Here is a 27,160-nt window from a genome sequence, read left to right on the forward strand (position 1 = left end):
CCGCAAGAGCAGAGACCCGGTGACGGACGGGCAGTACCGCTCCTGCCCTGCCCGTGCGCTGTGAGCTCTGGGTGCCTCAGGAATGTCGGAGAGCAGGTGAGGGCTCGGAAAGCCCTGGGAACACGGCCTGGCCCACTTTGAGCGGTAGCACCTCCTGCAAAATAACATCAGGGTCCTGGGCTGGTGAGTTTTGTTTCACAGGGAAAAGGGTCGGGTTTTGTGTTCAGGGCCTGTGGCTCTCAGTGGGCGGCCGCCTGCTGAAATTCCGCACGGCGCAGGATGTATCCCAGACCCAGCGTGCCACCACTTCCAACTCGAGCTGCCTTGACAGTCCCAAATGCCTCCTGCACACTGACATTAGGAACCAGGGCTGGCGCTCCTATCGGCAGGAGCATCGCGGGGCGGTCGGGCTGCAGGTGGCGCGGGGGATTCCGCCCTTGCCGGGCTGCAGCTGCGGCCCCGCCCGGCTCCCGCCCCCCGTTCCCTCAGCGCGGGGCGCGGCCCTGCCCGCCGGGCGGGCGGGTTCACCCCGCCGCGAACAAAGCGGCCCCGCCCAGCGCGCCCGCCGCCGCCATCTGTCCCTCCCTGCCTCCCGCCCCCGCGGCGGGGCGGCTCCGACCCGCCCCTTTCGCTTTCCACTTCAGCAGCGGCGCCGGGAGGGCCCTGGGGCGCCTCCGGGCGGGCAGCGGTGCGGGTGGGAGGCAAGCGGAGCGACCAGCGGCACCAGACAGAGTGCGGTACTGGGCCGGGCCCGTCGCCATCTTCCTCTCCCGCCCCGCCGGTGCCGGCGCGTACGGGCCGCGGGGCCCCGCAGGTGAGCGCCGGGACGGAGGGCGGGGGCCGGCGGGTTTGCGGGTGGGGACCGCGGCCTCTGCAGCGTCAGGTGGGCGCTGCCCGGCGTCTTTGCCGGGCCCGGGGCCCGTCCGTGTCTCCCCCGCGGCGGGCGCATCGCCTCGGCTGCCGGCGACGCCCGAGCGCCGCCGCCCCTTTGTTGTGGCCCGGCCGGGGCAGCCCGGGCGCGGTGCGGGCCGGGGCAGCGCTGTGTGCCCCGCGGGACCTGCGCCGGGGCCGTGCGGCCCTGCCCGCCGCTGGTGCTGAGCTCACGCTCCCGAAATGCTGCTGCGGGCTCGGCGCGGCGCACTTGACCGGGGCGGCTGCTGTGAACCCGGCGGAGCCGGCTTTCCTATGGATTCGCGCGTGGAGGGGGAGAAAATGTTGGAACAACGCGGGATTTTACAGTCAAAAGGCGTTAATATATAGTCTTTGGAAGTTGTTTGGCGTTTCTTATTTTTCTGCCTTATATTTTCCCTGTGATGTGAAGCATTGCATAATTTAATGTCACCTTTTTGTCATTCGTGGTGCGGAATGCGCTGGGCAAGGCGTGTGCGTGCTGTAACAGGGGCTGGTGAACGCTGAGGGCTCTGCGGTCACCTCCCAAGCGTGGTGAGACAGGAATTACCGGGTGGCTCGAGTGCAACAGCTGATCTAAGCTGGGGAACAAAATGGATTACTAGATGGCAAGCCAATGAAAAATCTCTGTGAGGCAGGAAAGGCTGGTGTGTGAGAGGACACCGATTTGCTGTGTATTGGAGTAAAAAAGGTCTCAGAGTTCAGCTGTGCGAACTTTAGTGAGGGTTTTTTATTAAGGCCTTACTTAGTATGCTCAGTGCATTTCATTTGAGATAATGAGTTGTGTGATTTAGGGTGAAATGGATGTCAGCAAGCTCTGCTGTGGGAATCAGTTGTGATAAAAAATGGACCTATAGTCCTATAGTCTTCTTCCTTTTTTTTTTTTTTTATAATAAATTCTTCTGATATAGAATAACTGGAGGATGATTGGGGGCACTTCAGAAATGGAGCCACCAGGGCCTCGTTGGACCCCAAGTGGGCTCTGTGTAGCCAGAAGTCTGGAGTGGCCTCTGGGAGGGCAGGACAGTCAAATGTAAGTGACTGTAGGGTGGCTTGAAAGGTGAAATAGCTTAATGCAAAATAGCCAGCTTTTAAAATATGTATGACTTGTTCACACTGAGGTTTTCTGTGACAGCTCACCAGGATGCTGGGTCCGCATCGCAGCTGTCAGTGAACCAAGGCTCCTAATTTGGCATTGAGTGTCCCTTTAAATGTGTCACTGCTCTCACAGCGTGACCCTTAAGATTTGAACTATATTTTTTTTTTTTGTATTTCAGAATAGTTAGGGACTTTATATTCCTTGCCTGGTTTTCCAAATATATATTCTATGCTATTGACAAGTGATTTGTTTCAGTTGATAAATAACATATGAATAATGCTTACTGTAGAATTTCACTTTTTTTTTTCAATATTAAACTTTACTTTTTATTTTTATTATATGAATGCATATGCATTTTAAACTACTTCTAAGAAAGCACTAGACAATCTCTCTCTTTAAGCTACCTGTCTTTAGATGCTTCTAGTTTATGAACATTTTCCTGAAATAGTACATTTATATGCATAAGTGGCTATAAATATTTTTAATGTTTTAAGAGTTATTTTCTTGTGCTTTTAAGACCACGAGAGGGTTCTTGCTGTTGACATGTTCTTAGAACATGAGCAAGAACAGAACAAGGATGAAGCCTCTAGCTGAGAGATTTAGCATTAGGTATTATGTTCCAAAGAGCTTGTTTAAACAACATCTTGTTCACTAAAGTTAAAGGGAAAGATGTGTCAGTTTTGTGGCAAGAAGTTTTTTTGTTTTCTTGATGTAGAAAAATAAGTACAGAAATAGCAGAAGATAAGAGGGAGTGGACAGAAGGAAGGAAGATGTGGAGAAGTGCCATTCTGAAAAGACTGGGCAAGATTAAAAGGATGTATAGAAATGTGGTTAATACAAGGCACCTGAAATATTAAGGTCTAATTCTCATTTGCTTTCATTTATACCTCAAGCTAATGCTGTGCCTCCATCATTCTTGAGTATTAGAGCTTGAGCTGATCAGATTGTGACGTTGTGTGCCATATGTGCTGGCAGAAAGCAATACAGGGTGATGGACCAAAGATGCAGCTTGAGCTCTAATCTTGAGTTTCCCTGCTGTTCTTTGGTTTTTAATTATTATTATTTTTATTTATACACATACTGACATACCACTGAATGTCAGAGAACCTCATAGATTTTATAGAGGATGATGTGTAAGCCTGTGTATATTTATAATTTCATGATAAAATGCTGCTTATTATTTTGACAGCATAATGCTTATAAGAGAAGTCTGAGCTCATCAGACTAAAAACCATCAACGGTGTGAAAATCTTCTCTAGTAGGTTTACTGTTCTTTTGTAGCTATTTGTGTTGCACTGATAGGCAATGCACACTGAATATTATCATAATACTGTTAATGGATGAGCTCATCAGTGTACTTCAGCTCTTTTTCAGAAGTTCAGTATCCAAACTAAGTCTGGATGTTGTAATACTCTCTTCTTTTACTGTACCCCAAAAGTGTTGTTACTACTCCTATATCAAATATGGAGGGTGCAACCATTCTTTACCCTGATTTATGAAAATGAAGTAAGTGAAGTGTTCCAATTGTCAGAGGTTTTATGTTCAGGACAAACCTCTCATTAAAAAAAAACTACAATGGAAAATGGAAGACAACTCACAGATGCTGGATTTTACATAATGCCAATGCATTCTGAATCAAAGTACTGAATAATATGCTCATTTTGTCATCAGTATAATATATAAATAATTAAGACAACTTTTGAAACTGTGTAGGGTGGCTTCCTGTTTACTTGTGTCCGGCAAAGCCTGTTGAAAAGAAAGCTGGACTTGATGTTCCTTTCTTCAAAGGAATTTTTAGTCTGATTTTTTTTTTTTCTGATGAGGAATCTCAGTCTAGCTTTGCCTAAGTCTTAATTTGTCTTTTTACAAGAAAGTTAATTAGTTTATATAAAAACCACCAGTGTCATGAAGCATAATAAAAGAGAAGTGTAAATGATTTAGATGAGGTTGTGAATTAAGATGTTAATACTAGACTGCTGGTTAAATTTGTATTGATTTTTTCCCTGCCTTCAGTGTCTAAGGGAAGGGTTGAATTTTTTTCTTCTGGGACCAAAAATCCGTATCCAGTTGCCAAAAGGGGAAGTTTAAAAAGGGCTAAAACATAAGGAAAAAGCATCTTTCTACGAGTTCTGGATTTTGATTTGTGGGTGTGTGTATCTTGCTTTCTGCAAGCCAGGTAATTTTTTTTCTTTTACCTTTACTAGCTGAGAGTGTGCCTATGGTCTTTGGGTGTGTCTTTCATGAAACCCATCAAAATAGGTGGTGATTGGAGTCTTCTGTGACTAAAATGAGAATTAGACCCAGCCATTTTAAGAAGTTAGGCCATTTCATCTGGCACAACTAGGTCTCTGTTGTTCCAAAATAAACTGTGCTGCTATAATCAAATGCTTTGCTAGTCAAATGTTCTGGCAAAAACTTAGGTGGAAAAAATTGGCATACAGTTGTGAAGAAGATGGAAAATTTGGGGGTTTAGACAGTTGTGCAATAAGCCATGTTATTAAGTCCTAGGGTTTTGTATCCCTTCAAGTTCACTAGCATTGGTTTACAGTGATCAATGAGGAGTTTTATGGAATTATTGTCTCTTCCTTTCCTCTCTGGTAAATAACCAATTTCTTGTTAATACTCTGAGTGTTTGTGGTATTTGGCTTATTCAGACTTACTCAGATTCTGTGCATATTTCCCTAGTAGGAGGTAGATAGTTTGTTAACATCAGTTTTCCAGGCATGAGGTACATGAAGGCTGTATAATTTTTCAAGTTGTCTTGGAAGATGGGTTGCCCACAGCTGGCTGTCTTTCAGTTGCTGGATCTGCATAAGTGAATGATTTCATGAGGGAATTGAGAACAAATCTTAGGTCCCCTTTTGCATTATAAGGGAGAGACACTGGGAACTCTAGCCTGTTGCTGTGGTTGTCTTGCTCTGTGTGGTCATCTCCCCCCAGCTTTATTCATTTTCACTGTGCTCCAGTGTCTCTCCTTCCTGGGGCTGTTGCATCCTGCTGAGGGTTCCTCACTGGCACTGGCTTCTTCTCTGGTCTTAAACTGATAATGAGAGTGCACTGAAGTCAGGTGCAGCCTGTGCTGCTGCCAGAGAGCAAAGCTGTGCTGGTTCCTTGTGCCAGCAGAAGTGCCCGTGTGCCGTGGGGCCGAGTGAGTGAGTGCCCGTGTGCCGTGGGGCCAAGTGGGTGCCTGTGTGCCGTGGGGCCGAGTGGGTGCCCGTGGGGCCGAGTGGGTGCCCGTGGGGCCGAGTGGGTGCCCGTGTGCCGAGTGGGTGCCCGTGTGCCGTGGGGCCGAGTGAGTGCCGTGGGGCCGAGTGAGTGCCCGTGTGTCATGGGGCCGAGTCAGTGCCCGTGTGCCGTGGGGTGAGTGAGTCAGTGCCCGTGTGCCATGGGGCTGAGTCAATGCCTGAGCTGCCCCGGGCTCAGCGCTGCCCATCTGGGGGGCTGGGAGTGCCTGCGTGAGTGCAGAGGTGAGAAGAGGCACTGCCCCTTTTTGCAGTGGTAGCATGGGATTAAACTGAAATTTTCCTGTTGTTAAATTGTATTGTGGTTCCAGGAGTGCTGCTAGGTGTGGGGGGGATTTGGTTTGGGTTTTTTAGGGCTCCTGACAAGGCACTGCTGTGCAGATTGGCTGTGTTACTGGGTTTCTCCCCTCATCCCCAGTTCTTTCTCAGCAGATTGGTTTAGGAGTTACTTCTAAAGTCTTTGTACCATTTGAAAACTAAAGTTCAATAGCTACTATTTTGTCATACTTAGTGGAATCAGGCGAGACTTAGCCAAAAGAATTTAATTTAGGTTTCCTAAGAGGAGTACATGCTGCAGTTCTCATATCCTTGGAGGAACTGTGTTGCAAAGGATCTTGGACCTTGTATCTGTGGGGGCTTTAAAGAAGCAGCCTGCTGGCCCCAGCTACCTCTGCCCACTTTCTCTAGCTGCCTGGAGAGCTCATTAGAGCCCTGAGCCAGCTCCATGAGCAGGTGGAAAAGCTCCTGCAGTGGCAGAAGTGAGGAGGGCTGAGGAAGGGCCGGGAGCACACAGCTGGAGGCAAGGGAGTGTGTAGAATCTGGCAGCCAGCAGGCCCTGTCCTAGGCCACCTTGGGCTGGCAGCTTTAGATCCTTCATGAGGGGAGTAGACAGAAATAGTCATCCTTAGGAAGGAAGAATAGAACCCCTGGCCTAGCTGTCATATGCTACTTCAAAGTTAAGGGAAGGAGAGATGGCATTTTTAGTGTGCTGTGCTTTTTATATGTGTTAGAAATATTTAAGTTCATATGTGAGAGCTCTCGATGATGACATAGCAAGTGACTCTTATGCTCTTTGAACTTCACTGTTTGCATTTCAGAGAGGAAAATTTTACATATTGCAGACTTAGTAAGCACAATATTTTCACACTGCTAGAGGATTGATTTCTTGGTAGATTTGTTTATCTGGGCCCCTATTTATGCATAGGACAGAAATGGAGAAGTTGCAGGTGCATTGGTAGATCTTAATTATGGCTTAATAGTCAACCTCAAAATCAATTACTTAACCTTTAATTTTTGTAATGCCACTATGTTCTGTCCTATAAATCTGCATTTTTATTTTTGTTGGTAGCCAACATTTGCTAACCAAGCAGAAAATAAGATATTGATGACAGCTAAAATTCTTTCTCTTCTTTTAGGCTGCCATCATGACGGCTGAAGAAACAGTGAACGTTAAAGAAGCTGAAATAATTAAGCTAATACTAGATTTTCTGAACTCAAGGAAGCTTCACATCAGCATGCTGGCACTTGAGAAAGAAAGTGGGGTCATTAATGGCTTGTTTTCAGATGACATGCTCTTCCTGAGGTAGGACCTCTGTTTCTGGTGCTTAAATACCACATTGATGAAAACCAGGCATTGGACTGTATTCAGTCACCAGCCCTGTACCACTAAACAAGAGATCTTAGCTTGTGCCCTCATCTTATCCTGCTTTTTCATGCTCCCATTCTGTGGCCCAACCCTGCAGTGTGCTCCAGCTCTGGAGTCACTTGACATCCTTGTGTGAGCCATTCAACAGTCACTGACCAGGCAGCAGCAGCATGCATTGACATTGATTTTTTTGTTTGCTTGTTCAGTTTAACTTTGTTATTTTTCTGACACATCAATGAATTCAAGTGGGAAGGAGCCTTAACAAGTGCCAGTGCAGATTAAATGGGGGGAAAATTATGGGTATGAATAAGATGGGAAAGCAAGGGCTGTTTGCATCTGTGATGGGCCATTATCTGCTTACCCATCCCAACGCCCTGAAAGTGTGGTTTATTGACTTCTAAAATGTTTTTATGGTATTTTAGTGTTAAGATCAAGGATAAGTGGTTTCTAGAGCTTTTCCCTAAAAATATTATGTGGATTTCAAAATAATACTTAGATTTATCTTAAATTTAACAACATGAAAGGAGTATATATAATCATCAAGGCATGAGGGTTGGTGCAATTTACCATTGAGGATATTGTCCTCAATATTATTAAAAACAATCAGTATACATCCACAGTAATTTTTCAGCATTGATGTTTTCTGTTCATGCCAAAGGTACTTAATAATATTGAAGCATGAGAAAGTAACTTATCCAGCTGATCTTGAAACATTTTAAATTACATTTTATGACTGAGCAAACCTCACCTGTCTTCCCTTTTCATTAAAATTACAAATATTGGACTAAAATGAAATGAAAGAAGAATTGCAGAAAGAGTCAACCTATTAATCCAACTTTTTTTTCTTGTTTGTTTCATTGTTAGCTTAGTTGAAGAAACTCATCTTTCCCTTGTAGGCCTATCCTTTAATAGAGAGCTCTGTGTGACAGGAGGGCATGAAGGAATTGAGCTGCTCTACCTGTGCAGTCCAGCCCACTGATCCTGGAGTTGGAGCTCCTGTGCTGGCACCCTTCCTTCCAAGCTCTTCCTTTTACATGCTTAATATGGGAGCTCTTGTTTTCCCATCCCCTTCATAAGATAGCCCCAGCAGTATTTATACAATTAAAATGAACATTTCTAAGTTCTCTTTCATTAATTATATGTATTCATTCAAATGATGCCTTTATTCAAACTCTTCAAGGAAGGCTTTTTGTTGTTTTTTCTTAAATAAGAATAACAGGTAAAGCAAGAGACATGGACCATTTTGTCATTTTTTATGTGCCTTTAAAAGTACTTAATATTTGTCCTTCTAGTATGCAGTTATTTTTTCAAAATATTGAGAACAGACTTGGATTATGGTCTTAGTGTTACTAAAAATTTATTTTGGTACCTTTGCAAAACATTGACTTTTCAAAGCAGATTGATGACCTGTTGTGTATTTAAATTATTGTTTTGTATTTAAATGAGCATCTTACTTAGAAAAGGGATGTTCTTGTCCAGTGGCATTCAAGGAATGATCCTTTCTTTTACTAGGCAATTGATTCTTGATGGCCAATGGGATGAGGTTCTTCAGTTTATTCAGCCTCTTGAATGTATGGAAAAATTCGACAAGAAAAGGTAAAATAGAATGTATGTCAGAGTTCAGTTTTTTTGAGTTTTGGAAAACACATGGATTTCTAAATATTGTCTTTGAAAATGTTGGTTATGAGTTTTTCACTTTAGTTTTTGTTGTTTTTTTCTAGCCTGTGTGCTGTGCCTGTGTTTTTAAACTTGTACTTAAAATACATGCACACATTCCGTAATGAGTTGTCATGTGCCATACACTTCAGGAATATAATGCATGTTGTACAACCTTTTAATAGATGCTCTGTCATACTTCTATTCAAGAAATATGATTGCTATACTTGGTTTTTTTTCTAATTAGCCTTCTGATATTTCTAATAGAGTATTTCTGAAAGCACTTATGGGAAAAAAAAATTTGCTGTTTAAAAAAAATATGTTGTGGTTACCAATTTTTTAAAATTCATATCAGAGTTCCTTGTCATGACAATAGCTATGCCTAACTCAAATTTAATGTAAAATAGCCTGCTTGTCTCTAGAATAATGTTTAACTACTCTGGAGCAAGATGTATGTAGTATTTCTCTTCTCACCTGCAGGTTTCGTTACATTATTATGAAGCAGAAATTCTTGGAAGCCTTATGTGTGAACAATGCAATGTCAGCAGAAGATGAGCCTCAGCATGTAAGAATTGCCTCTGGTTTTGGGATTTTTTGGTAGTCAGAAAATCTCTTGAGATGAGTCTGATTAAAGGCAGGGCAGAAGCTCCCAGCATTAAATACACAAATTTTAGCTATTACCAAATGGTTTCATAAACACTGGATAAAGTAATCAGTATTCTTTGGAAGTGAGTGTGGCTCCCTGATGTCAAATACAGTTGTACATAAAAGGGTTGCTTGAAATATTGCAGATAGATCAGTGACCATATGCTGTGTCTGTGGTCCTGACCCTCACATTTACTTTAGGCCATTGTGCTAAAGTACCAGGCTCTTCTTCTTTTTAATACTTTTTTTTCACCCCAGAAATATTCTGAAGCAGGTCTCAGAATCACAGCAATTTATTGTGGTAATTCAAGTCAGATTAAAGATTGAATTAATTATATACTTAATTTTGGTTTGTTTTGGAGAGAATGGTCAGAATTGTTTTTTTGAGGGAGCAGATGTGTTCACAAAGGACTCCTTATGTTAAATTGTAAACAGCAGGAGTTGTGGACTTAAGTTTTTGATATGGAAAGAGACATTAACTCAAACTGGCAAAGAAGGTGTGCAGATTGTGAAATTAGTTACAGTTTTTCATTTATGCTGACAGCACAGTAATACCAAATTTCTAAGACAAAAATGTTATGAAATTAAAAATGAAGAATGACAGTAATTTTAAGACAAGTGATTTTGTTTTCCAGACTGAATTGATTTTAATTCTCTGTCCCATTACACTTACAATGTACTTCAGGGTTTTTTCTTGATAGCATAGGGAAAGTTAAAAGTAAGTCTATTTTTCTGGTTGTAAATGGGAGGAGTAATAGTCCTTTGATCTCTCAATCTCTGTACTGTTACTGGGATAGCAGTAGAGGGGAAAAAATCAGATTAATTTTCCTTATTTTGTTGTTACCAAATGTGTTGGTGTGGTGTGGGTCAAAGTATTGCAGTGTCTATGTAACATGGGTAAGCGGGGATTTTTACTGGATTTTACATCTATGTAACTAAAAATGTCTGATTTTGTGTATTTAACATGGTTCTTGGCTCTTAGCTATAAACAGGCTTTGTAATAAAGCCCTCTATTCATTTGGAGGTCTTATCTTCTGAGAGCTCTTTGAACTTTTTTAACATTTTTGATAGAAGAAGAGAAAATCTCAGTATAAAAGCTGCTAATCACTGGAAGCTAGAGCAATCTACAAGGCTTTTATTAAAAGCTACTGGCATAGGTTATAGAAATAAAGGGGAAAATAAGTCAGCTGGTTTTGAGAATGGAAGTAACCTTTTGTGCTACAATAGAATTGGAGCTGCTCAGTGACAGATTTGAAATTTTAAGCCCATCAAATCTGCAGTGACATGAAAACGTTCCATGAATCTGTGAAAAATGGGACTGGATGGGGGATTCTAGGAAGTCAAAGCATCTAGGAATTTGTCTCTGTTGTAACTGCGCTTGTATCAGCAATTTCAGACTCGGTATGCTTTTTTAATTAACATATAAGCAGTAATAGCGATAAACGAATGACAGCAGACGAATTCTGTTGCTGCCTGTTCTTGAAGTGTTTTTTCCTTGTGGAAGCACACGTGCTGCAGATTGCTGTGTTGATATTATTTCTCCCTAGCTGGAATTCACCATGCGAGAGGCCGTGCAGTGCCTGCACGCGCTGGAGGAATATTGTCCCTCTAAGGAAGACTACAGCAAATTGTGCCTGCTGCTGACGCTGCCCCGCCTCACCAACCACGCCGAGTTCAAGGACTGGAATCCCAGCACGGCTCGGGTGCACTGCTTTGAAGAAGCCTGTGTCATGGTGGCAGAGTTCATCCCAGCAGACAGGAAACTGAGCGAGGCCGGCTTCAAAGCAAGCAACAACCGCTTGTTTCAGCTTGTGATGAAGGGATTGCTTTACGAATGTTGTGTGGAGTTCTGTCAGAGTAAAGCTACAGGAGAAGAAATCACAGAAAGTGAAGTATTGCTGGGCATTGATCTCTTGTGTGGTAATGGCTGTGATGACTTGGACCTCAGCTTATTGTCGTGGCTGCAGAATCTGCCAGCTACCGTGTTTTCTTGTGCTTTTGAACAAAAGATGCTTAATATTCACGTTGATAAACTCCTCAAGCCCACAAAAGCTGCCTATGCTGACCTTCTGACACCTCTTATCAGCAAACTTTCTCCTTATCCGTCATCCCCAATGCGCCGGCCTCAGTCAGCGGACGCTTACATGACCCGCTCCTTAAACCCTGCCCTGGATGGGCTCTCGTGTGGACTGACAAACCACGACAAGCGCGTCACAGACCTCGGGACCAAAACGTCTCCCATGTCGCACTCCTTCGCTAACTTCCACTACCCTGGAGTACAGAATCTCAGCAGGAGTCTCATGCTTGAGAATACTGAATGTCACAGCATTTTTGAAGAATCACCAGAGCGGTAGGTGCACCTAGAGCTCTGTTTTCACCTTAGCTGTTGTTGCACTATTTCTGTGTTCTTACCTGCACTGTAACTCTGAACATAATTGTAACACTGAAACATAATTTGGATGTTTAAATTCTGTTGTAATTAAACTCTGTATAGAGGGTGTTTTCTTCCTTATGCTTTTATGTTCTAAATAGATTTTCATATTTGGGTTTGAGCCTTATGTGTTCCATTTGGGCCTTCTCAAAGTTTCCTAGCACAGAGCACAAATATGCTCTGAGTATGTGATATGGTCTAGCTAGGGTGTGTGCTCAGTATTACTGTGTTCTTCCATTCCAGATAAGTCAATGGATGCAGTGAAATAGCTCTAACTCTCATCTTTCTCCATTGTGTTCTGTCCTCAAATCTTGATTAATAATTTTGGTTCTGACACTGTAAATTAGTTACTGAAGTACACTTGAGCAATTTCCATATCCCAGTGAAGTTGGTGGGAATTGCAATATGCCATTGTTGTAGCATTCCTGTATCACTTAAATTGTTACAATAGTATCTCAGCTGAAATATTTACTTCCTGTTTTTTAAACCAAAGATGAATAAGGCAGCTGAATGTTTTTTGTATTATGTTTTTTGTATCGAACTTTGAGATAGTTGGTTATTAATAAGTTCTTTAATGAAATGTAGACTTCTAAATTGACTTTTGAGAGAATGTCCTGGTAACTGGGAAAAATGGTACTTATCAGTTGAGAGTTTATCTTCATGTTTCTGCCTGGCCTTTCTTTTGATCAGCAGTTCTGTCCCTTTCTAATGGTTTTACTCAAGCTTCCCTAGAAAGCAGCTGCCAGCTTTTTTGGCCTCTTAGAGGACCAGATGGGTAACTGGCCCTGCACTTGGGTGCAGTAGCCAGCAGATTACATTTGGGGCTGTGGTGATCAATCCAGGCCACAGCTGGTGTCTCTATTAGCTTTGCCTTGGAGCAATATTCCATATGTTGTGTTATGGTAAAGAGCAGCTGTAATTAAACTTGGTAAAAAGGAAACAAACACTGCCAAACAATTCACCAGTGATAATGGAAATACAGTAATGTAAGTGCCTCCTGAAGATGCTAGTTTATGGTGAACCCTCTAAGATTACTGATCTATGGCAAACCTTATCACTTGTGTGAGTACACCAAGGTCCAGTGTTAAAACTGATTCTTGAGAGGTTTTTAATTCCCTTTTCAATATTGGAGTACTGGATTAATTCTGCACAAGCAACATCATTGTGCAGGCTAAAGAAGATGGTTAATTGCTGCAGCTCTTTAGGTAGGTCTTTTCATGTGAAGTTTGTAATATGTTTTTTCCTTAATAATACATCTCTTGAAAGTTAGGATTAGAAGGTCAGAATCTGACCCCTAGTTTTCAAGAAGGCATTATATTTTTCAGACAAAAAATCCAACTTCAGGTGAAGTGTCCAGCCTAAATGGTAGTATTTGCAAGAGTGGAAGCTGAGCTTTCTGTGAATCTGGCCCTTGCTTCCTCTTGGCACATGACAGAAACACTGCATTTCTTTTATAAGTTGAGTTCATTAAGCAGTTGTCTTTCAGTCAGCTGAGTTGCTCCTGTTACTGTACAGAGGTACCCAAAAAGTTTAAAATAGCTTCTAAAAAACCTTTGCTCCAAGTCACTGAGTAAAGGACTTTAAGTTGACAAAACTGAAGATGGGCATCTAAGGCTTCTAATGTGTTCTTCAGATCTACTGGTTGATTGCCAAACTATTTTGGAAAGAGTGTCATGCAGAAATACTTAATAACACAAGAAAAGCAAAAGCAATATCAACGTTTTTCTACCTTGCACTTTCAGGAATGTTCACCGTTGGTAGTGGTGATTAAACTGATACCTTTGGGATGAGTTTAGTCTTGTAGTATATCAGATGCATTTTGTGCATATAATTGCTTTGAAATGGAAGATTTTGAGTAGTTTATTTAAATAATGTAGAATTCAAATGTAGGGATAAAAATGAAACTGGGGTGTGCTATGGTAGTAAGGTTTTTGGAAACTGACTGTACTTTTTGTTTGTCAGGAAGTTCATTTTTTAGTGTAACACATTGCAAGTGGCATTTTTTTCCCTAAGCAGTATCTTCAGTTGGATGTGACTTAAGCAGTTTGCATGCTGTGTTACCAGATCTTACTCTAGAATGTTATCTTTCTCCACTTGATTTTCTACTCTTAATTTTTCTCAGTTAAGCATGTCTTGTTTTCCATGTTGCTGCGAGAAGTGATACTCCTGTGGAGCCCCAGCATCCCATTGGCAGTGAGACCTCGTGCCAGAGCTCAGCTCCAGAGAATGAACCACTCAATGCAGCACAGAGTCAGGGATCAGCCAAACAAGAGAAAAATGAGGTAGTGCTTGTTTGTTTAAAAATAATGAGGCCCTTTGAGCTGGGTTCTGATCACTTCATAATGATTTGCCTTTGTGTGGAGAACTTCATGCATGACAATGGGTTGCTTTGAATCTTGTTTTTACTATAGTAAAAATGCCATATTGCATCTTGTAAAAGGAATTCCTATTTTTTGTCCCCCCATTGTATAAAGTTCTGCTGTCATTGGAGTTTGTAATGCAGCTGATTAGAGTGCCTTGTCACATCAGCAGTCCAGCTAAACTGTTGTGTATATCTTTAAAAGGAAGGGGGAAAAATGTTAGATTGTGTTAAACAGTGCTTAAGCCTCCTCTTCATGTTCAAGTGAGAAATCCAGCATGTAAGTTGTAATTTTTGGTGTTAACACTATGTTTTGTAGGTCATCTTGCATTAGTTGTTGTCTAGAACACAGAGAAATTAAAATTGGGCAATTCCCTCATAAATATATCTTTGCTATTCAGAATCCAATAGCATAACCCTTTTTGAATTCATCTTTGAAGGCCTGTGCCTTGACTGTCTTTTTTTTCTCCTTTTTTTTTCCTTAACAGCAATATGGGGTAAGTGAAATAATACCTCAGAAGGAAACAATGAAAACAGTTACCTATTCTGTTCTTTTTCCACACTTAAATACCAGTCTCTATATTTGGTAGTGAAAAATAGCATTGAGTGTGCTGTCTGTTCTGTTTGCAGATTCAGGTTTGATTTTTCTTAGGTAAACTATGTTTTGGCTTATGACATCTATGTGGGACTGAAAACCAGCCTAGCTTTGACAGGGCTGTGTTCTAGTAGGCTCTGGATTCTTGAGTGAGGCAATGGGCAAAGATTCAATGAGTGAGGCAAAGATTAACAAAGTCCTCCACATTTGAGACTTGACTCCCCTCAAGGACTTTGAGTCACTTCTGCTGCAGTGCTGTTTTGTGTGCATGTTGGAAGGGAAGGAAGAGCTTAGCTAGGTATAGAACAGGGCAGGCTTCAGGAGGGGAAAAAACAGTAAAACAGATGCAGAATTTGTAGGAGAGAATGAGGACAGGAGGTGCTGTGGTGAAGATGTTGGCCAGGCTGTTACACGTAAGTAGAAATAAATGCAGTACCTGGTGCAATTTCATCTTGTTTTGTTTCCCACATCATAGTGGTGTATGTATATACCTGTAGGAGTAAAAAATTAAAGTTTCTTTTCAGAGCTTTGTTTTAGATGTGTTTCTGTAGAGGCTGATTTAGAAGCCAGAGTTTATAGAATACAGCTTCTGAGCAATATATTTTAGGTTTGTATGTTAGTTGGGAAATAGTGACACAGAACGCAAAAAATCAAAAGATTGAATAAAATTGTAACAAATAAGTACCAGTCATGATAAGAAGAATAGACAAGAATATACTTGTTGTTTAGGATGATAACCCAAGGAATGAGGAAGAGTTCATGAATTTAAAGACAATGTGTATGAATTGTGTGAACTAATGCAAAGTTATGAGGATGTCCTTATATAACTTAAATCATGGATGACAAAGCTGTCACTCCAGAAAATAAACAAAAACCCATGCAAGGGTTTTTTTTTTTTTACTATTGCTGTTTTTTTCTATTAGTATTTTTCTGGTTTTTTTCTATTAGGTAAATATGCAGTTTGCTTTTTTTCTTCAGAAAATGTAGGGCGGTTCAGTGTGGATAATCTGGCCTTGGACTAAAGTGTTTTTGGTCTTCTGTTCATTTTTATCTTGTTCTCAGCTGTTAGCAGAAAAGTGAAAGAAAAATGAGGTTTAGGAATGCAGAAGGCAGCAAGTCCTGGGCAGCTGGCCGTGTGGGAAGCTAAAGACAGCTTGTAAAGGAGAAAAAGCTATGAGAAAGGAAGCTCAAGTGTTGGCTTGGTCCAGAAAGTAAAGAATTTTAGAGTTAAAACAGGCACCAATTTCAAAAGTAAAATGTAACACTTGGATAGACCACTGCTGAAGGGAGAGATAAAATGGGTCTGCAGACTGATGGCAGGGAGGTGTCAACATGGCAGAAGATACTAAATTTGTAATGAGAGTGTGACTTACATAGTTTTCTGGGGTTTATTTTCAATTTTCAATCACTTTTTTGTTTTGATCTTAATACTTTAAAAATGTTGTAGGAAAGAGCAGTTTCCTTCAGAACTATAAGGACTGCAATAAAGGCCGGACTGCTTCAACAGTGAAGTGCTTTCTCTTTTTAATATGTGAATTCTGTCTGATTTTAAGGAAGAATAAAATCATCACTCCTCAGAGATGAATCTCCTGGCTTTTTGATACCTGTGTTGAAATTCTGAGCTAGAAAGTAAATATTTATGTTAAATACCACAATTAGCTATTTAAATTCCATCTGTGATTCTCATTTCTTTTTAGCTTCGTGATTCCACAGAGCAGTTTCAGGAGTACTACAGGCAGAGACTGCGGTACCAGCAGCACTTGGAGCAGAAGGAGCAGCAGAGACAGTTGTACCAGCAGATGTTGTTAGAGGGAGGAGTCCATCAAGAAGATGGAGCTGACCAGCAACAGAACCTTACTGAGCAGTTTCTTAATAGGTTGGGGGAGTTTCATTCTTCTACTCACCCATATCCCTCTGTAAATTCTCATAATGACCTTGGGTTTAACTTGTCATTTGTTATCAGATCTATCCAGAAACTAGGAGAATTAAATATGGGTATGGACAGTCTTGGAAATGATGTACAAACACTCAGCCAGCAATGTAATGGGAGCAAAGGGATTGCATCTACCAATGCAGCCAGTAACTTCACATCAGCACCTTCAGATGGTAGCCAGAGGATAACAGCTGACAGCCCAAATCTGAATACCAGCACTCCTCGCAAGTGTGCATCAGCTAACCAGATTCCCTTTCCTGAAGAGTCACCTGTACAGGGCAGTCAAAGGTGAGCTGCTGGAGAGCATTCAGGGCTGGAAATACCCTTCTGCTTGTACTGTGGGAGAGCTGTTTGTATTTATCTAGCTATCAAATTAATTTGTCATTGAATAGGGGTATGATCAGTGTTTTCTAAATAGTAGGGATTATAAAGTTGTTGTGGTTTTGTTGGTTTTTTTTTTTTTAGCAGCATTCATCAGGAATAGTGGTTATTTGTTATGGCTTATATTTTATGCTTGTTTTTAATTTTGGACTTTTTATTCCATCTTAGATGTTTAGTTCTTGTTTATTTTGTGTTATTCTAAGTTTCTGGGAGCTTTTTTATGAAACACAAACTAGATGAAGGGAGCAGCAGGGCAGAATGGGAATAAAAGTAGTGCTGACCTGAAAGAAACAGTAATTCTTCCCCCTCTGTGTACATATTGTATCTATACATAGGTATGTTGCAGAACAAACAATATTTTTAACTTGAGTTCGCTTGTTCAATGCTTGGAGTTGCTGCAAATAGGGCTGTCCCTTGTAAAAGTAACAGTTTAATGGTAATGATTCAGACATCTAGTAACACTTTGCACAAACTAGTCAGTTCTGAGAATGACTGAAACTGTGACTTTAGTCTGAAAAATACTTACCAAAAAATCTGTCCCTGCTCTTGTTGATTTGTCTTGTGATGTTAAACACTTCACCAAATCCCAGTGCATCAGAGCATGCTGTCACTCAGCCACAGTCAGAAGACTCTTCAGGGAATTTGTCCAGGACACGAGGCGATGAGGTGAGTTTTCTTCTTGTCTTTTACCATTTGTGTTATCAAAAGATTCAGTACCTAATCCTGAGTGTGACATCCTCTTACTGTTAAGAGATATTTAGAATGAATTTTGGTTGGTGCAGTGCCTACAGTCACAGAACCATTGAGATATTGGAAGGGACATCTGGAGACTGAATCCAAATGCACTTCTCAGAAGAGGGTCAATAGAGCAGGATGCTTGGGGCTGGGTCCAGTTAGGTTTTGAGTCTCTCCAAGGATGGAGGATGTTTTCCAGCCTTTGTGGGTACCTCATCCTGTGTCTGACTATCCTCACAGTGTTTTTAAAACACCAAAAAAATTGAAGTGGAATTTGTTGTACTTTATTTGGTTGTTCATTGCCTCTGGTCCTTTCACTGGGTACCACTGAGAAGAGTCCGGCTGAGTCCTGCTCTTTTTCACTCCCCCAGTCCCATATTTGTATGCACTGATGAAATGCACACATGCACACCCTGAAAAGCCCTTCTGATCTCAAGGCCAAACAGTACCAGCCCTTTCAGTTTCTCCTTGTACAGCAGATGCTGCAATGGGATGTCTTTTACAACCATAGTTTTGTGTTTTTGTTAAAACTTTGAGTGTTGTACTGCAGTCAGTATGGTCTGAAAAACCAGGGGAATAGTTAATAACTGCAATAAGTACATTCCAAAGTTTCTGCATGAATAAAAATCATAATCTTAGAAAGTTGGTCATGAAGTCACAAAGAGGATGATGTAATAAAGCTTAGTATAATTTAATGATAACTTTGTGCTACGTACAGGGTGAAAATCTGATTCTGTTTAATATTATGTTTGCTTTAGAAACTGTTTGACTTGGACTGTTTTCAGTAAAAAGGCAGCTTTGTTCCCCTTGCAAGTTTCACACAGATCAAATGTGTTTACACATAAATAAACTGTAGTATTGCCCATCTGAGGTGGGCTGTTTAGAGGAACAAAAGCAATTGGAAGTCTGGAGGGAGAATGAGAAATACTAATTAATGTTATCTGTAAAAGTCAGTTGAAGAAAAGAGCTTCAAGAGCATTCTTGGAGTTGGAGTAGACATTGCTTACAAAACTGTGCTTTGAGTGATCCAGCCTGCTGTGCTGCTACTTGTTAAGCTACTGTAGCCAAGTATTTACATTATTCCACAAAGCAGTCACACCTACTTTCAAATGTCCAGTTTTACACAGAAGAACCTAATTGTACTGTTACCCTTCTACACAGGATGACAAATCAAAAAAGCAGTTTATTTGCATTAATACTCTAGAAGACACACAAGCTGTCAGAGCTGTAGCCTTTCATCCCAGTGGGAGTTTATATGCTGTTGGTTCCAACTCTAAAACTTTGAGAGTTTGTGCCTATCCAGAAGTAATTGACCCAAGGTAAGAAAGCTAATATAATCATTTATTTTTCTCTATCATAGCACTTTTCTCCTGAGCTACTGATACCTGTACATTTCATATATTTATTTTGTTGTCATAACTACAGCAATGCTGTCCTTGGAATCCTGCTGTACAAAAATAAGATAATGTGCTTAAATATTTGTATATTTGTGGTCTGCTTCTTTGCTCTCTATTATTTACAAATGTTTTGCCACAAGACCACACTTTTGCTTATAAAAGTTGGTTTTTTTTGTCTCAGCAACTGAGCTTTTTTGAGTTTGCTGCTTGGCCTGTGGTGTTGATATTCCAGCTGTAGCAGTGGAAGAAGGCAGCAGCATGTGTCGGTTGCCAAGCCAGCACAAGCTGGGCTTCACAAAATTCAGTTTCTAGCAGGAGGACAGACTTAATAGTAGAGAAAGTTGTATCTTCTTGACTTCTACAGCAAAAAACTTGCCAGAGCGTGCCTGTTGGCCTGCTTTTACTCTAAACATTGTTTTATAGGTATATTGGTTCCTTGACTGAAAAAGAATCATTTGTGGTTTACTGTGCACCTGTATTTTTAGTTTCCTTTCCACCTGTTTTTAATAGGACAGGGGAAATATACCTGAAAATAAATATTGCCAAATCAATAACAATCTCCTTAATTCTGCTTCAGTTGTGTTATTTTCTTGGAGGAGGGGAGAAGTGGAAGCATCTGAAACTTCACAATTTTATAGGGAGTGTGCACAGTGATTTTATCTGGAATATCTTCCCACTTTAGGACTGATGTTCAGGCTTCCAAAGTGTTCAAAAAGTAATCTGATTTTTCTTTTCCTCAATTATCATCAGTAAGGTAGCCTTTGAAGTTTAATTCCATAATATTTATGAGCAGTGTGTGACACAACAAAAAAAGGAATTGATTTCTGTTACCTAACACAAGGCAGCTTACTGGGCTTGGAGCCCAAACAGCCTCTTGCTGGTAAGCAGTGCAAAACATGTTGGCTCCTGCACTGCTGCTTATTCTGCTCGCTGGGAAAAGTTGGAGCAACTCTGCAGCCTTAGTTTGTACTTGCAGTGCACAATCTGATGTGACAAGAGACACAGTGCATCTGGACACGAAAGGAATACTGAGATTTCCTTAATTCTGAACTTGTAATTCTTCCACTTACTGTTGATTTTAACTGTGCTTACACTTTGCCTAAAATACTTCATCATGGGATTTACAAGTCAGCAGAGAGATTACATTATCTTAAAGATATTCTAATCCTTGTAACAACATGAGTCTAGACATGCATTCAAAATTATGTGCTTTTCAAAGAGGTTGTGTAGAATAGTTCTTCTTTGAAGCTCTGTTGGCCCGATTAAACTTCTTTTTTTACTTGTCCTTCAAACTGATGAATTATTCAAGACAGGTTGGTTTGGAGTTGGTTTTTTTTTCTGTTCTCAAAAGGTGTAATAGTAGTGTGGGGAGTTTTGCACACCTTTAAGGTTAAACACTGAGAGGTACATGTTCCAGTTCTGCAAATATTGCTCAAATAATCACAGTGCTGCACAATGCAGAGGATTGGCAACATGTGATCTCTGACCTGGGCAGGTGCTCCCATGTCATGTCCTGAGAGAGTCAGTGATCCTCCTCTTAAGATGTGGTGAATCCAAACTCAGAGTGTGAGATAAGGCATCAGGCCATTTAGGGAGCTCTGCAGTGTGTTGAATGATCCTGATTTAAGCTAATCTGTAATGGATTTCCTCTCTGGCAACAAAATAAAATTGGCTGCCATGTGGGTTTACTTTAGTATTCTTTACTAAAGCGATGTTAATCATCCGAGCTTCTTGAAAAACTTGGGAGATTGTCTTCTGTCTTTTCTCTCTGCCTCTTCTGTTCAAGTATTTATAGTAAGGCTTATGAACTTTTTCAATACCAATTTAATTTGTTGAATTTCTCCTGTTGATTTTACTGGAGTGATATGGAGATTTATCCTAAGTACTTGATTTCTTCCTGCTGTGAGAGCAGAAAAAGAACATTGTGGGAAGGTAATTGATTGCAGTCAAGGAAATACAAATTCCAGTGTGTAAAGCTGATACGGTTTTACAAATAATAATCTGTGTTGTATGTAGATGCTGTCAGGATTTTTGCATGAACATAGAGTGGTAAATCTGTTTTTCTTGCACAGGCTTGGCCTACTGTTGCTTATTTGAACTTCTGCATATTCAAAAGTGGTCACAGAATTAAGTTGTTGACATATGAAGGATGTAGAGAAAACTCACACCAGTTTTGGACTCTGGGGATAATGTTTTGTTGTCCTATAGGTAGTAATTACTATAGTTTATCTGTATCAACCCTTTACAGATGAAGGGACTGGGTAAGTTCTTTTTACATGTTCAGTCACAGATACAATAGGAAGATGAGGAAAAATTGAGAAAATGAGGAGAAGATCCTTTTGTCTTTGTTCACATATATATGTTTCAGTGCAAGTAGTCATGAATTTCATGTTACCCAAAATAACAGAAAAATAGTATCTTCATTTTAGAATACTTTGTTTCCCTTAAAAATAAAAAGAAATCTGATGTTTGGGGTTTTTTTTTTTCTTTTACCAGTGCTTATAATACTCCTAAACAACCTGTAGTTCGCTTCAAGAGGAATAAACATCATAAAGGATCAATCTACTGTGTAGCCTGGAGTCCCTGTGGACAGCTGTTAGCTACTGGTTCTAATGATAAATATGTGAAAGTGCTGCCTTTTAATGCAGAAACTTGTAATGCAACAGGTACTGTGTTGTATATTTAGTTCAAAGAATTTATTTTCAATTACTTTCCCGGTATTTGTAAAAACCATTCAGTTTACATTGATGTGTTGTTATTTTTATTCCAATATTTTAATTCAGTCTCTTTTCCTTTTTACCATGGTCTCTATCCAGCAATGAACCACTGAGAGGCTTAAAATTATCCTTGGGCTTTTGTTTGGGTTGGGTGGCTGTGTTTTGGTTTCATTTTGTAGGACTCTGGTATTCTTCTATCTCTTGGCAAATTCCTCCCCACAGTAAAACAACCAGATGTTCATACCCACTTCTAGAGCACGGTTGTCACTAAGAACTTATTTCCACTCCTAGTTCCCTTTTCTCTTGCCTAGTTCTCTCTTCTCACCCATCTTAAGAAGGTTTCTGTCCCAGCAAATACTACTTTCCATGCCCACCCCTCCTAATCAACATGTTGAATGTGACTCTTACCTTTTCTTTTTGAACTTAGTCTACCTTGTCCTTTGTAGTGCAGTGCTCTCAATGATCTTTTCCTCCTGGCAAACAAAACCTTTTGAGTTCACCAGAGTTTACAAAAAGAAGTAAATGTACTCTGTAAGAAACCTTGCCTGCAGATGGCAGTGGTGATGGTTGGTCAGTGTACGTTTTGCAAAACTTTAGGAAGTAGGAAGCTCAAGCAACACTCAAACCCAAGATTCTTAGAGATGTCATTTGTACTGTAGTAACTGAAATAGTGTGTTCTGTGCTGAAGTGCACAGCCACGTGTAGACTTGCTGGCATGTTCACTCTAAAATGTTCTATTATCTCTGTAGCTTCTTTAAAGAACACAGCACTAACAAACAACATATGCCTTACTTTGTTCCTTGATTTTCAATTTATTGTAGGACCAGATTTGGAATTCAGTATGCATGATGGGACAATCAGAGACCTTGCTTTTATGGAAGGCCCGGAAAGTGGTGGTGCTATTTTAATAAGTGCGGGAGCGGGGGACTGTAACATTTACACAACAGATTGTCAGCGTGGACAAGGCCTGCATGCCCTGAGTGGTCACACTGGTAGGTACAGTGTGGCTTCTGTCACACTTTGGGTCTGTATTATATTCTAATAAAGTGTTTGTTGTTAAATATGTTTGCTGCTCATCTAATGGAGAGAGTGCACACCTCTTTCCAGAGGAGACACAAAGCTGGATATTGCCATACACTGGATCATGCAAAATGCAGGTTTTCCATGGGATTGTTAAGTCTCTGAGTGCAAAAAATAATCCCAACTGTAATATTTCAGTGCAGTGTTGGGTTAATGATGCTTAATCAAATTAAGAAGTCTTCTTGTTCACAGGACATATTTTAGCACTTTATACATGGAGTGGCTGGATGATTGCATCTGGATCCCAAGACAAGACTGTAAGATTTTGGGATTTGAGAGTGCCAAGCTGTGTTCGTGTTGTGGGAACAACATTTCATGGAACAGGCAAGACTTGCTATCATTCTTCTAACTATCCTGGCATGAAAATAGACTTTGAAAATGTCCATGTCACATAGAGTGAATGCAAGGGGAGGTTGTGGCACAGAAGGGCAGCTTAGCTTAAAGAACGAACCTGCGAGGGTATCCATACCTGTGGTTTGGCTTGTTTGTTTGTTCCTAAAGTAGTATTTCCTTTCAGTAGATGGGTAGTGCTTTTGCCTTATGACTTTCGAACAGACACTTTTAAGTGCATTCAAATACAGCAACCTCACTGAAGTCCTTGAAACTTTAGGGCCGGGGTGAATTCCTTGCAGTATTCCACATTATTTCATAAGAGTAATTTTCTTTCCTGTGATGGAACAGATACTTTCTCATGCAGCTTTAACACTGTCTTTGCTATGATTAAAGTGTGAATTATGGCTTCAGGTTTTTTAGTGCTGAACCATGAAGTCTTTTTTATTTTTAGCTGGTTATGTTCATCTGTCTTGGTTTGAAAGACAGATGTCTGCTAGGCAAGAGCTTCCCTTGGAATGGAGAATGTAAATTCCCTCCCTCCGAATTATTACAATTTTGAATTAAGGGGCTCTCAGGCAAAGACACGAGGATAGGAATAACAGTTCTTTACTAGCATGTATAACAAGGCAAACACAAACAACAACTCTGGCGTTAACAGCAACCAGAGCCAGGGACCCAGAGACGCTTTCCTGACCGCGCTTTCCCGCCGGTGCAGTTCCGGCCACCGCCGGGAGGGGCGCTGCTGCTCCTGGCGGGCAGGGCAGGTGCGCTGACCCTCCGCGCCTGCAGGGGGCGCTGCGGCCGGGCTCGGGCACCGCGCAGTGATGGCGGCTCGGCCCACACGGGCGGGGGTGGATGGAGGAGAGGCTTCGCTCCACAAACCCCGGGCAGCCGATCCCGCTGCCCCAGCAGGGCTCTGAGCAGCACCGAGCTGGGACGGCAGGGATCAGCAGAAATCCCAGGGTGGCGGACGAGATGTATTAGAAGCTCCGCAGCAGCTTCCAGTAGCTGGAACTGCGGGACGTCCCGGCAGGGCAGGGCAGGGGGATATGCTGGAAAGAAGCGAGGCAGCTCCCGGCTGGGTTATGGCGGTGGCAGCCAATTCCTTTCCCCAGGCCGCAGGTCCCACTGTCCTCCTCCGAAACGCAGAGAGAGACCGCAGCCAGCCCCATCCTTTACCTGCCCCAAATCCCGCTGTATCCCTCCCTTCCGAGAGAAACTCCCAGAGAAAACGAAGAGTAGCCAGATGCTACACTCCTCTTCCCACCTTGGCCACTTCTTTTGTTTTTCTTAAGTACCCATAAGTACCCAGTAGTTAATTTCCTAGCAACTTACGGGAAAAACTTCTCTAAGTCAAGAAGAAAGAAACCCAACCGCCAACATCACCTTAAAGTTGAGGCCAGCTTTCGGTGTTGTTTTGCAATGCATGTTCTTGTGTTTAAAAAAAACAAAAAGAAAGGTGGCTGTTCGCAGCTAACTGTGCCGTGGGCTGTGGGGTGTCTGTGGGCCTGCAGGGAGTGCTGTGGCCTCGGTGGCAGTGGATCCCAGCGGCAGGCTGCTGGCCACGGGCCAGGAGGACTCGAGCTGCATGCTGTACGACATCCGCGGGGGCCGCATGGTGCAGAGCTACCACCCGCACGGCAGCGACGTGCGCTCCGTGCGCTTCTCGCCCGGCGCGCACTACCTGCTCACCGGCTCCTACGACATGAAGATCAAGGTGACAGACCTGCAAGGTAACGCAGCCACAGCGTCACAGGCTGCCTTCCTCTTCGGGGCTTTTCCCCTGGAGTTGAGGACTTGGCTCAAGGATCAGCTTTTACTTGGAAAGGGGAAAAAATAGTAGAGTTTTGAAAGGTTGGATGTGTATGTATGTGGTCGTGTCCGGTGGAAATTTGCTAAGTCGTGTGGCTGTGAACTGAATCTTGGTTTGGGGTGACGGTCTCGTTACAGCAAAACCACTAATTAACACTCTTGCCTGGTGAGATGGCCATTGCTTTCAGACAGTATTCATAAAATTGACCCTTAAAGAAAGCTCTAAAAAAGTATAGTAATTCTCATTTTTATCGGGATAAGTTTAGAATAGGAAAGATATTGGGTGTGTCTAAGTGACTGGATTTTCTTGGACTATCAAATTTTAATCACCTTGTGTAAAAATGGTGGAGATCTGCATTTTTAAGTTGTACTTTGTCCATTAATGCCTAAAAATTGAAACGGGGCCCTTTTGTTATGCTCGATGTGTGTGTGAGAGAAAAAAGGGACTCAAATGGGCTTCATAAGGTGAAATACAGATGCAAGCTTAAAGTAAGCAAACTGGTTAAAAAAAGACCCTTCACCCGAGGGCTGGGATACAGATCCATGACATGAGTAATGATTTCTGTTCCTCTTCACAGGGGACCTGACGAAGCAGCTTCCTCTGATGGTGGTAGGGGAGCACAAGGACAAAGTTATTCAGTGCAGGTGGCACACGCAAGATCTTTCCTTCTTGTCATCTTCTGCAGACAGAACTGTAACTCTTTGGACCTACAATGGTTAGAGTGCAAACAAAGGCAACTATGCAGCTAAAGCACAGAGACCGAGACTATGGAACTGTCCAAACAAGTAATAATAATGAGGCTTTGAGAGAGCAGCAGTTGAGCAGGAGAGTGTCTTACCAAGAGGGAGGGGCACCTGTCACTGATTTTTCTGGTTTCTAGGAGGTCTTGGTGTTTTTAGTATATTCTTTTGCAGTGCTTCCAGTCTTCCATGTTGAACTCATGCTGCTGTGACCTATTGTAGTCTTGTTGCCAAAGTTTATGAGGAGAACTCTTCTGTTGTTGATGTGCACTCAGAGTAACATGAATGATGTGTTTACAGTTTGGTATTAATTGCATTCCTTGTTCTTTGCCTCAATGAGAATTTTGTATAGAAACCTAAGTTGAGGAACACTTAATTCAAGTCTGTATGTAACTAGTTACACACACGCATAAAAGAAAAACTACTTCCACTGTTTTTTCAGGTTTATTGTATTCATCACTTTTAAACAAGAGCTCAAACTTGGTAACATCTCCATAGTTTCAACGTTTTTAGTAAAAAAAATCTAAACTTTAAAGGTTGGCTGGGTAGTCACCACTTCTTGATTATGGTCCATTATATAGTGGGGGTTTTTCTTTCTTTTCATCTAACCTGGGAAAAATGTTGCTGTTTTTACTACATGACATTATTTTGAACCAGCTAACATGTTGGAGGGGGAAAAGTAAAATATTGACTTTTTTCAGTAGAAACATGGAATATTTTACTTTTTGAATGCAACAGAATACCTCTGTGTATAATGTACTGTAGAAAAGAGTGGATTGGCAGAAGTTGTCACAGTGAGCTTAATGGCTATCAATTTTTCAAGTAAAAGGGATACCATTAATGCTGTAATACAAACCAGCATGGCTTAAAATGCTATGTCTGCATGATAATTTAAGAATGGTTTAAATTCCCAATTCAGAAGCTTATCTGAATTTTATTTCTTGCACTGTTTATGTATGGGAAATTGCAGTTTTATTTCTACAAAACTTTAGATTCTAATGTTTATGTATTGTTATATTTTCATATTGTACAGTTCCTTTTACTTTTTGAAATATAAACCTTAAAATTTAGGTTATTTATTTATTTGAACTGCAGTTACATTTTGGATTCTCTTGGTTACTAAATTATATGTGCACTGTAGCAAGCATTTTTAACTATCGTATAAAAGTGGAAAGGTAACTATAGAAGTGTATCTGTGCTATAATCTCAATAAAGACCTCCAACACCTGCACCCCTTTCATCTGTTATTTTTAATCCTTTATTTATAATTCCTCAAAAGTATGATACAACAGTGTGACTTATGATTTAAGTATGCCAGAATTATAAAATACCTAAGAGCTTTGATATTGCTTCCACGTATTGGAACTTGCCATGCAGTAAGTAATAATACAGTGGTGTAGAGCTGAAAATCTTATTTTTTTCTTTATTAGATGCATCATACAACAGGTAT

The 27,160-nt window shown here is 41.2% G+C and overlaps 1 protein-coding gene across 1 annotated transcript; it reads left to right on the forward strand.

Annotated features, from left to right (window-relative positions):
* The first annotated feature begins 557 nt into the window (after positions 1-557).
* WDR47 (WD repeat domain 47) lies at positions 558-26,941 on the forward strand. The gene is made up of 15 exons (XM_071436056.1): positions 558-814; positions 6,666-6,832; positions 8,408-8,491; positions 9,032-9,116; positions 10,744-11,546; positions 13,786-13,909; positions 16,279-16,457; positions 16,545-16,802; positions 17,486-17,561; positions 18,792-18,949; positions 21,524-21,693; positions 22,566-22,736; positions 23,017-23,148; positions 24,672-24,890; positions 25,548-26,941. The coding sequence occupies exons 2-15, from the start codon at positions 6,675-6,677 to the stop codon at positions 25,688-25,690; spliced, it is 2,760 nt and encodes a 919-aa protein (XP_071292157.1). The 5' UTR covers positions 558-814; positions 6,666-6,674; the 3' UTR covers positions 25,691-26,941.
* The last annotated feature ends 219 nt before the right edge of the window (positions 26,942-27,160 follow it).

The sequence above is a fragment of the Agelaius tricolor genome, unplaced genomic scaffold (genome assembly GCF_023055355.1).
Source record: "Agelaius tricolor isolate 1412-34295 unplaced genomic scaffold, bAgeTri1.0.p SCAF_11, whole genome shotgun sequence".
Taxonomy (NCBI): Eukaryota; Metazoa; Chordata; class Aves; order Passeriformes; family Icteridae; genus Agelaius; species Agelaius tricolor.

What these genes read in the sequence shown, in the direction of transcription:
- WDR47 (XM_071436056.1), top strand. Translation starts at nt 6,675, where the DNA reads ATGACGGCTGAAGAAACAGTGAACGTTAAAGAAGCTGAAATAATTAAG. An exon ending in CCTGTACAGGGCAGTCAAAG is followed by an intron (nt 16,803 to 17,485) that starts GTGAGCTGCTGG and finishes ACCAAATCCCAG; the next exon opens with TGCATCAGAGCATGCTGTCA. An exon ending in AGAAACTTGTAATGCAACAG is followed by an intron (nt 21,694 to 22,565) that starts GTACTGTGTTGT and finishes AATTTATTGTAG; the next exon opens with GACCAGATTTGGAATTCAGT.